Source organism: Delphinapterus leucas, chromosome 5 (assembly GCF_059928025.1).
Source record: "Delphinapterus leucas isolate spDelLeu-1000000601 "Yukka" chromosome 5, BTC_Dleu_Yukka2, whole genome shotgun sequence".
Lineage (NCBI taxonomy): Eukaryota > Metazoa > Chordata > Mammalia > Artiodactyla > Monodontidae > Delphinapterus > Delphinapterus leucas.
This window is the reverse complement of record NC_143133.1, coordinates 98,366,976-98,381,239: the sequence shown is the minus strand read 5'-3', so window position 1 is coordinate 98,381,239 and position 14,264 is coordinate 98,366,976. Positions and strand designations below refer to the sequence as shown.

Below are 14,264 nucleotides of genomic sequence, written 5' to 3'. Positions count from 1 at the left end.
GAGAAGAACTCATAGCAAGCATATGTTAAAAACTCCTAAATAAGAAGTCTTCAGATGTTAAAAAAAAAGAAGTCTTCAATAAGAAGATAACGTAATAGCAAAAGTGGGGAAAATATACCAAAAGATATTTCAAAAAAGAGAGTACAGAATGTTAAGTAAACATATCAAAAGATGCTTGGCTTCTTAGTAGTCAATTAAATGCAAAAAAGTGAAACCTGGAATTATCACTCACCAACCAGAAAGTTCAAATGAAAATGACAGGTATTATCAAGTTTGACAAGAATGTGTATAATCCTTGAATCTCATTCACTGTTGCTGAGGATGAAAAATCATACAACTGTTCTGAAAATATTTAGAAATATCTAAAAAGATAAACACATGAAAGCGATGACTTGAAAATTTTACTACTACATGTATACTGAACAATAATTTATACACACACCACCAAAGCTCAAGTTCTAGAATTTATATACCAGTGCTATTCTCAATAGACACAAACTGAAAATCACTCATATTGTAATACCCATTGGAATAAATTAATTAATAGTTAAATATTTACACTATGGAATCCTATGCAACAGTGGCAATGCATGATCACAACAACAGGCAACCATATAGGCATAGTCACAAACAACATAAAATAAAAAGGCCCAATCCAAAAGTGATTTTACTGTGCCATAACATTTATATAAAATACAGGTAATATGATACTTTTGTTACATACAAGAACAATATTAAACCTTAAGGGGAATCACTAGAATGGGACCAGGGGCCCTCTGAGTATCTGGCAATTTTCTGTGTCTTTATCTAGAAGCTATGTATACAGTGTATTCAGATTCTGAATTTTCTGAAATTTGTCATTTCCTTACAAACCATGCATGTTTTTAGTTGTTTTTTTATACATAACAAAAAGTAAAAATGATAGGCTAGGGAAGGTAATTATATTAGCACTTTAATATCCATGCTTTTCAAGGTGGAAGTGAAGGGTATTAAATACTTGACATTGTGATTACTTCTTAAAAGTAAGGTGAAAATTTGAGATTAATAAATAAGACATACTTCTTCATATATAATACTCAAAGAGGAGGGGTAGAAAGGAGTATTATTTTTTTAATTTAATACAGAACAGTTAAGATAGAAAATAAAGAAAACAGACTAGGTTTAAAAAGGAGCACACTGAACTTCCTTGGTGGCACAGTGGGTAAGAATTTGCCTGCCAATTCAGGGAACAGGTGTTCAATCCCTGGTCTGGGAAGATCCCACATGCCGCAGAGCAACTAAGCCCATGTGCCACAACTACTGACCCTGTGCTCTAGAGCCTGCAAGCAACAACTATTGAGCCTGCATGACACAACTACTGAAGCCCATGCACCTAGAACCCATACTCCACAAGAAGAGAAACCACCGCAAGGAGAAGCCCATGCACCGCAACGATGAGTAACCCCTGCTTGACACAACTAGAGAAACCCTGTGCAGCAACGAAGACCCAACGCAACCAAAAATAATAAAATTAAATCTCTTGACTTCTGAGATGACTCACTCACATGGCTGTAGGTAAGAGGCCTCAGTTCCTTGCCACATGGATCTCTCCTTAGGGCTGCTTGAGTGTCCTCATGACATGGCAGCTGGCTTACCCCAGGATGAGTGATCTAGCAGAAACCAAAGCAGAAGCTGCAATGTCTTTTGTAACTTTGGAAACTGCACTTTGTCGTTTCTGCAATTTCTTATTAGTTAAACTGTCAGCCCTTTTCAAGTGCGAGGAGCCACACAGGTACATGAAGACTGGGAGATAATTAGGGGATAATTAGGGCCATCTTAGAGGCTGGCTACCAAGGTGGCTGACTAGCCGAAGACTGAATTTTGTTTTCTTCACTTCTGGAGAGAAAATGGTCAGTGAATCTCACTGATGGTCTTTGAGATGCACCAAAACTACCTCTTGCTCTCACCCCCAGCCATGTGTCTGACAGGGTCTTGGTGCTCCGGCTGGATGTTAGGCCTGTGCCTCTGAGGTGGGAGAGCCAAGTTCAGGACATTGGTCTACCAGAGACCTCCGGCACCTTCTAATATCAAACGATGAAAGCTCTTCCAGAGATATCCGTCTCAACGCTAAGACTCAGCTCCACTCAGAGACCAGCAAGATCCACTGCTGGACATCCCATGCAAAACAGCTAGCAAGAAAGGAATGCAGGCACACCCATTCACAGAAAGGCTGCCTAAAATCATAATAATGCCACAGACACCCCAAAACACACCACCGGATGTGGACCTGTCCACCAGAAAGACAAGATCCAGACACACCCACCAGAACACAGGCACCAGTCCCCTCCACCAGAAAGCCTACACAACCCACTGAACCAACCTTAGCCACTGGGGGGCAGACACCAAAAACAATGGGAACTACGAATCTGCAGCCTGAGAAAAGGATACCCCAAACACAGTCTCCAAAGCCAAATGACAAGACAGAGAAACACAGCAGATGAAGAAGCAAGATAAAATCCCACCAGACCAAACAAATGTAGAGGAAATAGGCAGTCTACCTGAAAAAGAATTCAGAGTAATGATAGTAAAGATGATCCCAAATCTTGGAACTGGAAAGGAGAATATACAAGAAACGTTGAACAAAGACCTAGAAGAACTAATGAGAAAACAAACAATGATGAACAACACAATAAATGGAATTAAAAATTCTCTAGAAGGAAACAATAGCAGAATAACTGAGGAAAAGAATGGATAAATGACCTGGAATATAAAATAGTGGAAATAACAACTGAGGAGCAGAATAAAGAAAAAATAATGAACAGAATTGAGGACAATCTGACACACGTCTGGGACAACATTAAACACACCAACATTCGAATATAGGGGGTCCCAGAAGTAGAAGAGAAAAAGAAAGAGACTGAGAAAATATTTGAAGAGATTATAGTTGAAAACTTCCCTAATATGGGAAAGGAAATCATTAATCAAGTCCAGGAAGTGCGGAAAGTCCCATACAAGATAAATCCAAGAAGAAACATGCCAAAACATATATTAATCAAACTATCAAAAATTAAATACAAAGAAAAAATATTAAAAGCAGCAAGGGAAAAAACAACAAATAACATACAAGGGAATCCCCATAAGGTTAACAGCTGATCTTTCAGCAGAAACTCTGCAAGCCAGAAGGGACTGGCAGGACATATTTAAAGTGATGAAAGGGGAAAAGCTACAACCAAGATTACTTGACCCAGCAAGGATCTCATTCAGATTTGACAGAGAAATTAAAACATTTACAGACAAGCAAAAGCTAAGAGAATTCAGCACCACAAAACCAGGTTTACAACAAATGCTAAAGGAACTTCTCTAGGCAGGAAACACAAGAGAAGGAAAAGACCTACAATAACGAACCCAAAACAATTAAGAAAATGGTAATAAGAACATACATATTGATAATTACCTTAAATGTAAATGGATTAAATGCTCCAACCAAAAGACATAGACTGGCTGAATGGATCCGATAACATGACCAATAAATATGTGGTCTACAAGAGATCCACTTCAGACCTAGGGACACATACAGACTGAAAGTTAGGGGATAGAATACGATATTCCATGCAAATGGAAATCAATAGAAAGCTAGAGTAGCAATTCTCATATCAGACAAAAAAGACTTTAAAATAAAGACTATTACAGGAGACAAAGAAGGACACTACATAATGATCAAGGGATCAATCCAAGAAGAATATATAACAATTGTACATATTTATGCACCCAATATAGGAACACCTCAATACATAAGGCAAGTGCTAACAGCCATAAATGGGGAAATCGACAGTAACACAATCATAATAGGGGACTCTAGCACACCTGTTTCACCAATGAACAGATCATACAAAATGAAAATAAATAAGGAAACACAAGCTTTAAATGATACATTAAACAAGATGGACTTAATTGATGTTTATAGGACATTCCATCCCAAAACAACAGAATACACTTTTTCTCAAGTGCTCGTGGAACATTCTCCAGGATAGGTCATATCTTGGATCACAAACCAAGCCTTGGTAAATTTAAGAAAATTGAAATTGTATCAAGTACCTTTTCCAACCACAATGCTATCAGACTAAATATCAATTAAAGGAAAAAATCTGTAAAAAATAAATACAAACACATGGATGCTAAACAATACGCTACTTAATAACCAAGACATCACTGAAGAAATCAGAGGAAATAAAAAAATACCTAGAAACAAATGACAATGAAAACATGAAGATCAAAAACCCATGGGATGCAGCAAAAGCAGTTCTAAGAGGGAAGTTTATAGCAATACAATCCTACCTAAGAAACAAGAAACACCTCAAATAAACAAGCTAACCTTACACCTAAAGCAATTAGAGAAAGAAAGAAAAGAAAACCCAAGGTCAGCAGAGGAAAGAAATCATAAATATCAGATCAGAAATAAATGAAAAACAAATGAAGGAAACAACAGCAAAGATCAAAAAAACTAAAAGCTGGTTCTCTGAGAAGATAAACAAGATTGATAAACCATTAGCCAGACTCATCAAGAAAAAAAGGGACAAGACTCAAATCAATAGAATTACAAATGAAAAAGGAGAAGTAACAACTGACACTGCAGAAATACAAAGGATCATGAGAGATTACTGCAAGCAACTCTATGCCAATAAAATGGACAATCTGGAAAAAATGGACAAATTCTTAGAAAAGCACAACCTTCCAAGAGTGAATCAGAAGAAATAGAAACTATAAACAAACCAATCCCAAGCACTGAAATTGAGAATGTGATTAAAAATCTTCCAACAAACAAAAGCCCAGGACCAGATGGCTTCACAGGCAAATTCTATCAAACATTTAGAGAAGACTTAACACCTATCCTTCTCAAACTCTTCCAAAATATAGCAGAGGGAGGAACTCTCCCAAACTTATTCTATGAGACTAAGAATATCTATCAGGTATTTCCCTGATACCAAAGCCAGACAAAGATGTCACAAGGAAAGAAAACTACAGGCCAATATCACTGATGAACATAGATGCAAAAATCCACATCAAAATACTAGAAAACAGAATCCAACAGTGCATTAAAAGGAGCATACACCAAGATCAAGAGGGGTTTATCCCAGGGATGCAAGGATTCTTCAATACATGCAAATCAATGTGATACACCATATTAAAAAACTGAAGGATAAAAACCATATGGTCATCTCAATAGATGCAGAAAATGCTTTTGACAGTATTAAACACCCATTTCTGATAAAAAACCCTCCAGAAAGTAGGCATAGAGGGAACTTTCCTCAACATAATAAAGGCCATTTATGACAAACCCACTGCCAATATTGTTCTCAATGGTGAAAAAGTGAAACCATTTCCACCAAGGTCAGGAACAAGACAAGGTTACCCACTCTCACCACTATTATTCAACAAACTTTTGGAATTTTTAGCTACAGCAACCAGAGAAGAAAAAGAAATAAAAGGAGTCCAAATAGGAAAAGAGAAGTTAAGCTCTCACTGTTTGCAGATGACATGATATTATACATAGAGAATCCAAAAGATGCTACCAGAAAACTACTAGAGTTAATCAATGAATCTGGTAAGGTTGCAGGATACAAAATTAATGTACAGATATCTCTTACATTCCTATACACTAAAGATGAAAAATCTGAAAGAGAAATTAAGGAAACACTCCCATTTATCACTGCAACAAAAAGAATAAAATACCTAGGAATAAACCTACCTACAGAGACAAAAGACGTTTACGAAACAAACTATAAGACACTGATGAAAGAAATAAAAGATGACACAAACAGATAGAGAGAGATACCATGTTCTTGGATTGGAAGAATCAACATTGTGAAAATGACTATACTACCCAAAGCAATCTACAGATTCAATGCAATCCCTATCAAACTACCACTGGCATTTTTCAGAGAACTGGAACAAAAAATTTCACAATTTGTATGGAAACACAAAAGACCCCAAACAGCCAAAGCAATCTTGAGAAGAAAAACAGAGCTGGCGGAATCAGGCTGCCTGACTTCAGACAATACTACAAAGCTACAGTAGTCAAGACAGTATGGTACTGGCACAAAAAAAGAAATATAGATCAATGGAACAGGAGAGAAAGCCCAGAGATACACCCATACACAGATAGTCACCTTATTTTTGATAAAGGAGGCAAGAATATACAATGGAGAAATCACAGCCCCTTCAATAACTGGTGCTGGGAAAACTGGACAGCTACAGGTAAAAGAATGAAATTAGAAGACTCCCTAACACCATACACAAAAATAAACTCAAAATGGATTAAAGACCTAAATATAAGGCCAGACACTATAAAACTCTTAGAAGAAAACATAGGCAGAACACTCTATGACATCAATCACAGCAAGATCTTTTTTGACCCACCTCCTAGAGAAATGGAAATAAAAACAAAAATAAACAAATGAGACCTAACAAGACTTAAAAGCTTTTGCACAGCAAAGGAAAACGTAAACAAGATGAAAAGACAACCCTCAGAATGGGAGAAAATATTTGCCAATGAAGCAACTGACAAAAGATTAATCTCCAAACTTTACCAGCAGCCCATGCAGATCAATATCAAAAAAACAAACAACCCAATCCATAAATGAGCAGAAAACCTAAATAGACATTTCTCCAAAGAAGATATACAGATTGCCAACAAACACATGAAAGAATGCTCAATGTCACTGATCATTAGAGAAATGCAAATCAAAATTACAATGAGGTATCACCACACACAGGTAAGAATGGCCATCATCAAAAAAATCTACAAGCAATAAATGTTGCAGAGGTGTGCAGAAAGGAAACCCTCTTGCACCATTGGTGGGAGTGTAAATTGATACAGCCACTATCGAGAACAGTATGGAGGTTCCTTAAAAAGCTAAAAATAGAACTACCATATGACACAGCAATCCCACTACTGGGCATATACCTGGAGAAAACCATAATTCAAAAAGAGTCACATTTCACAATGTTCATTGCAGTTCTATTTGCAATAGCCAGGACATGGAAGCAATCTACGTGTCCAACAACTGATGAATGGATAAAGAAGATGTTGCACATCTTCAATATAAAATGGAATATTACTCAGCCATAAAAAGAAATGAAATTGAGTTATCTGTAGTGAGGGGGATGGACCCAGAGTCTGTCATACAGAGTGAAGTAAGTCCGAAAGAGAAAAACAAATACTGTATGCTAACACATACATATGGAATCTAAAAAAAAGGAAAAAAATTGTTTGGAAGAACCTAGGTGCAGGACAGGAATAAAGATGCAGACATAGAGAATGGACTTGAGGACATGGGGAGGGGGAAGGGTAAGCTGGGACGAAGTGAAGGAGTGGCATGGACTTATATATACTACCAAGTGTAAAATAGATAGCTAGTAGGAAACAGCTGCATAGCATAGGGAGATCAGCTCAGTGCTTTGTGACCACTTTGAGGGGTGGGTTAGGGAGGGTGGGAAGGAGACGCAAGAGATATAGGGATATATGTATATATACAGCTTGTTCACTTTGTTATAAAGCAGAAACTAACACACCATTGTAAAGCATTTATAGTACAATAAGATGATATAAATAAATAAATAATTTATGCCCCCCCCAAATTAAATCTTTTTAAAAAATAAATAAAAAAGAGCACTCAATAACATGGTAACTCTAAACCTAAGTATTTTCAGTACTATAATAAATGTAAATGGATTAGTATCTCCTATTAAAGTGTAATTTTTTATATTATGTGGAACTAAATATTTTCACAATATACAGGTAAAATAAAAGAATTACATTAGAGGACGGCTTGAATATGGCGGAAGAGTAAGACGCGGAAATCGCCTTCCTCCCCACAGATACACCAGAAATACATCTACACGTGGAACAACTCCTATAGAACACCAACTGAAGGCTGGCAGAAGATCTCAGACGTCCCAAAAGGCAAGAAACTCCCCACGTACCTGGGTAGGGCAAAAGAAAAAAAGAAAAAACAGAGACAAAAGAATAAGGACGGCACCTGCACCAGTGGGAGGGAGCTGTGAAGGAGGAAAAGTTTCCACACACTAGGAAGCCCCTTTGCAGGCGGAGACTGTGGGAGGCGGAGGGGGGAGCTTTGGGACCGTGGAGGAGTGCACAGTGACGGGTGCGGAGGGCAAAGCGTGGAGATTCCCGCACAGAGGATTGGTGCCGACCGGCACTCACCAGCCCGAGAGGCTTGTCTGCTCACCCGCCGGGGCGGGCGGGGCTGCGAGCTGAGGCTCGGGTTTCGGTTTCGGACGGAGCGCAGGGAGAGGACTGGGGTTGGTGGCTTGAACATAGCCTGAAGGGATTAGTACACCTCGGCTAGCTGGGAGGGAGTCCGGGGAAACGTCTGCACCTGCCGAAGAGGCAAGAGACTTTTTCTTCCCTCTTTGTTTCCTGGTGCGCGAGGAGAGGGGTTTAAGAGCGCTGCTTAAAGGAACTCCAGAGACGGGCGTGAGCCATGGTTAAAAGCGCGAACCCCAGAGACGGGCACGAGCCGCGGCTAAAAGCGTGGACCCCAGAGACGGGCGGGAGATGCTAAGGCTGCTGCTGCCGCCACCAAGGGGCCTGTGTGCGAGCACAGGTCACTCTCCACACCCGTCTTCTGCGGAGCCTGTGCAGCCCGCCACTGCCAAGTTCCCAGGATCCAGGGACAACTTCCCCTGGAGAACGCACAGCGGGCCTCATGCTGGAGCAATGTCACGCCGGCCTCTGCTGCCGCAGGCCCGCCCTGCACGCAGTGCCCCTCCCTCCCCCTCCCACCCCCGGCCTGAGTGAGCCGGAGCCCCTGAATCAGCGGCTCCTTTAACCCCGTCCTGTCTGAGCAAAAAACAGACGCCCTCCAGCGACCTACACGCAGAGGCAGGGCCAAATCCAAAGCTGAGCTCCTGTGAGCTGTGAGAACAAAGAAGAGAAAGGGAAATCTCTCCCAGCATCCTCAGAAGCAGCAGATTAAAGCTCCACAATCAACTTGATATACCCTGCATCTGTGGAATACCTGAATAGACAAGGAATGATCCCAAATTGAAGAGGTGGACTTTAAGAGTGAGATCTATGATTTTTTTCCCTTTTCCTCTTTTTGTGAATGTGTACGTGTATGCTTCTGTGTGAGATCTTGTCTGTATAGTCTTGCTTCCACCATTTGTCCTAGGGCTCTATCCGTCCATGGTTTTTTTAATAAACTTTTTTCTTAATAATTAATTTTAATTGCAATAACTTTATTATACTTTACCTTCGTTCTTTCTTTCTTTCTTTCCTTCCTTCCTTCCCTCCTTTAGACAACGAATCACCCCAAATTGAGGAGGTGGTCTCTGAGAGCAAGATTTATGGTTTTTCCCCCTTTACCTCTTTTTGTGAGGGTGTATGAGTATCCTTCTGTGTAAGAACTTCTCTGTATAGCTTTGCTTCCAACATTTGTCCTAAGGTTCTATCCGTCCCTTTTTTTTTTTCTTTTCTAAATATTTTTTAATTCAATAACTATATTATACTTTATTTTATTTTTACTGTATCTTCTTTCTGTCTTTTTTCCTTCTTTCCCTCCTTCCTTCCTTCCTTCCTCCCTCCCTCCCTCCTTTATTTCCTTCTTTGCTTCTTTCTTCCTTCCTTCCTTTCCTCCTTTCCTTCTTTCTTTCCTCATACTTCTACTAATTCTCTCTACTTTTTCTCCCTTTTATTCTGAGCCGTGTGGATGAAAGGCTCTTGGTGCTCCAGCCAGGAGTCAGGGCTCTGCCTCTGAGGTAGGAGAGCCAACTTCAGGTCACTGGTCAACAAGAGACCTCCCAGCTCCACATAATATTAAATGGCGGAAATCTCCCAGAGACCTCCATCTTAACACCAGCACCCAGCTTCACTCAACGACCAGCAAGTCACAGTGCTGGACAACCTATGCCAAACAACTAGCAAAACAGGAACACAACCTCACCCATTAGCAGAGAGGTGGCCTAAAATCATAATAAGGCCACAGACACCCCAAAACACACCACCAGACGTGAACCTGCCCACTAGAGAGACAAGATCCAGCCTCATCCACCACAACACAGGCACTAGTCCCCTCCACCAGGAAGCCTACACAACCCATTGAAACAACCTTAGCCACTGGAGACAGACATCAAAAACAACGGGAACTACAAACCTGCAGCCTGCAAAAAGGAGACCCCAAACACAGTAAGATAAGCAAAATGAGAAGACAGAAAAACACACAGCAGATAAAGGAGCAAGATAAAAATGCACCAGACCTAACAAATGAAGAGTAAATAGGCAGTCTACCTGAAAAAGAATTCAGAATAATGATAGTAAGGATGATCCGAAATATTGGAAATAGAATGGACAAAATGCAAGAAACAGTTAACAAAGACCTAGAAGAAATAAAGATGAAACAAGCAATGATGAACAATGCAATAAATGAAATTAAAAATACTCTAGAAGGGATCAGTAGCAGAATAGCTGAGACAGAAGAACGGATAAGTGACCTGGAAGATAAAGTAGTGGAAATAACTACTGCAGAGCAGAATAAAGAAAAAAGAATGAAAAGAACTGAGGACAGTCTCAGAGACCTCTGGGACAACATTAAACGCACCAACATTCGAATTATAGGGGTTCCAGAAGAAGAAGAGAAAAAGAAAGGGACTGAGAAAATATTTGACGAGATTATAGTTGAAAACTTCCCTATACGGGAAAAGAAATAGTTAATCAAGTCCAGGTAACACAGAGAGTCCCATACAGGATAAATCCAAGGAGAAATACGCCAAGACACATATTAATCAAACTGTCAAAAATTAAATACAAAGAAAGCATATTAAAAGCAACAAGGGAAAAACAACAAATAACACACAAGGGAATCCCCATAAGCTTAACAGCTGATCTCTCAGCAGAAACCCTACAAGCCAGAAGGGAGGGCAGGACATACTGAAAGTGATGAAGGAGAAAAACCTGCAACCAAGACTACTCTACCCAGCAAGGATCTCATTCAGATTTGATGGAGAAATTAAAACCTTTACAGACAAGCAAAAGCTGAGAGAGTTCAGCACCACCAAACCAGCTTTACAACAAATGCTAAAGGAACTTCTCTAGACAAGAAACACAAGAGAAGGAAAAGACCTAAAATAACGAACCCAAAACAATTTAGAAAATGGGAATAGGAACATACATATCGATAATTACCTTAAATGTAAATGGACTAAATGCTCCCACCAAAAGACACAGATTGGCTGAATGGATACAAAAACAAGACCCTTATATATGCTGTCTACAAGAGACCCACTTCAGACATAGAGAGACATACAGACTGAAAGTAAGGGGATGGAAAAAGATATTCCATGCAAATGGAAACCAAAAGAAAGCTGGAGTAGCAATTCTCATATCAGACAAAATAGACTTTAAAACAAAGACTATTAAAAGAGACAAAGAAGGACACTACATAATGATCAAGGGATCGATCCAAGAAGAAGATATAACAATTGTAAATATTTACGCACCCAACATAGGAGCGCCTCAATACATAAGGCAAATACTAACAGCCATAAAAGGGGAAATTGACAGTAACACATTCATAGTAGGGGACTTTAACACCCCACTTTCACCCATGGACAGATCATCCAAAATGAAAATAAATAAGGAAACACAAGCTTTAAATGATACATTAAACAAGATGGACTTAATTGATATTTATAGGACACTCCATCCAAAAACAACAGAATACACATTTTTCTCAAGTGCTCATGGAACATTCTCCAGGATAGATCATATCTTGGGTCACAAATCAAGCCTTGGTAAATTTAAGAAAATTGAAATTGTATCAAGTATCTTTTCTGACCACAACGCCATAAGACTAGATATCAATTACAGGAAAAGATCTGTAAAAAATACAAACACATGGAGGCTAAACAATACACTACTTAATAATGAAGTGCTCACTGAAGAAATCAAAGAGGAAATAAAAAAATACCTAGAAACAAATGACAATGGAGACACAACGACCCAAAACCTATGGGATGCAGCAAAAGCAGTTCTAAGGGGGAAGTTTATAGCAATACAAGCCCACCTTAAGAAGCAGGAAACATCTCGAATAAACAACCTAACCTTGCACCTCAAGCAATTAGAGAAAGAAGAACAAAAAACCCCCAAAGCTAGCAGAAGGAAAGAAATCATAAAAATCAGATCAGAAATAAATGAAAAAGAAATGAAGGAAATGATAGCAAAGATCAATAAAACTAAAAGCTGGTTCTTTGAGAAGATAAACAAAATAGATAAACCACTAGCCAGACTCATCAAGAAAAAAAGGGAGAAGACTCAAATCAATAGAATTAGAAATGAAAAGGAGAAGTAACAACTGACACTGCAGAAATAAAAAAAATCATGAGAGATTACTACAAGCAACTCTATGCCAATAAAATGGACAATCTGGAAGAAATGGGCAAATTCTTAGAAATGCACAACCTGCCAAGACTGAATCAGGAAGAAATAGAAAATATGAACAGACCAATCACAAGCACTGAAATTGAAACTGATTAAAAATCTTCCAACAAACAAAAGCCCAGGACCAGATGGCTTCACAGGTGAATTCTATCAAACGTTTAGAGAAGAGCTAACACCTGTCCTTCTCAAACTCTTCCAAAATATAGCAGAGGGAGGAACACTCCCAAATTCCTTCTACAAGGCCACCATCACCTTGATACCAAAACCAGACAAGGATGTCACAAAGAAAGAAAACTACAGGCCAATATCACTGATGAACATAGATGCAAAAATCCTCAACAAAATACTAGCAAACAGAATCCAACAGCACATTAAAAGGATCATACACCATGATCAATGGGGTTTATCCCAGGAATGCAAGGATTCTTCAATATACGCAAATCTATCAATGTGATAAACCATATTAATAAATTGAAGGAGAAAAACCATATGATCATCTCAATAGATGCAGAGAAAGCTTTTGACAAAATTCAACACCCATTTATGATAAAAACCCTGCATGCAGAAAGTAGGCATAGAGGGAACTTTCCTCAACATAATAAAGGCCATATACGACAAGCCCACAACAAACATCATCCTCAATGGTGAAAAACTGAAAGCATTTCCACTAAGATCAGGAAGAAGACAAGGTTGCCCACTCTCACCACTCTTATTCAATGTAGTTTTGGAAGTTTTAGCCACAGCAATCAGAGAAGAAAAGGAAATAAAAGGAATCCAAATCGGAAAAGAAGAAGTAAAGCTGTCACTGTTTGCAGATGACATGATACTATACATAGAGAATCCTAAAGATGCTACCAGAAAACTACTAGAGCTAATCAATGAATTTGGTAAAGTAGCAGGATACAAAATTAATGCACAGAAATCTCTGCATTCCTATACACTAATGACGAAAAATCTGAAAGTGAAATCAAGAAAACACTCCCATTTACCATTGCCACAAAAAGAATAAAATATCTAGGAATAAACCTACCTAAGGAGACAAAAGACCTGTATGCAGAAAATTATAAGACACTGATGAAAAAATTAAAGATGATACAAATAGATGGAGAGATATACCATGTTCTTGGATTGGAAGAATCAACATGGTGAAAATGACTCTACTACCCAAAGCAATCTACAGATTCAATGCAATCCCTATCAAACTACCACTGGCATTTTTCACAGAACTAGAACAAAAAATTTCGCAATTTGTATGGAAACACAAAAGACCCCGAATAGCCAAAGCAATCTTGAGAACGGAAAAAGGAGCTGGAGGAATCAGGCTCCCTGACTTCAGACTATACTACAAAGCTACAGTAATCAAGACAGTATGGTACTGGCACAAAAACAAAAAGATCGATCAATGGAACAGGATAGAAAGCCCAGAGATAAACCCACGCACATATGGACACCTTATCTTTGATAAGGTGGCAGGAATGTACAGTGGAGAAAGGACAGCCTCTTCAATAAATGGTGCTGGGAAAACTGGACAGGTACATGTAAAAGTATGAGATTAGATCACTCCCTAACACCATATACAAAAATAATCTCAAAATGGATTAAAGACTTAAATGTAAGGCCAGAAACTCTCAAACTCTTACAGGAAAACATAGGCAGAACACTCTATGACATAAATCACAGCAAGATCCTTTTTGACCCACCTCCTAGAGAAATGGAAATAAAAACAAAAATAAACAAATGGGACCTAATGAAACTTCAAAGCTTTTGCACAGCAAAGGAAACCATAATCAAGACCAAAAGACAACCCTCAGAATGGGAGAAAATATTT

The 14,264-nt window shown here is 38.8% G+C and overlaps 1 protein-coding gene across 2 annotated transcripts in view; it reads left to right on the top strand.

The window, feature by feature from the left end:
- LOC111187645 (RNA/RNP complex-1-interacting phosphatase-like) overlaps nucleotides 1-9,790 on the top strand; it is a 40,208-nt gene extending 30,418 nt beyond the window's left edge. Inside the window, exon 5 of one of the 2 annotated variants that reach the window (XR_016393350.1) lies at nucleotides 7,778-9,790. Coding sequence is in view for 1 of the 2 variants with exons in the window: in XM_089912201.1 (XP_089768327.1) it covers nucleotides 7,778-7,800 (23 nt within the window). In the remaining variant the exon portion in view is untranslated. The remainder of the gene's footprint in view (nucleotides 1-7,777) is intronic. The other variant, XM_089912201.1, reaches the window with a different exon arrangement.
- Nucleotides 9,791-14,264: the final 4,474 nt, after the last annotated feature.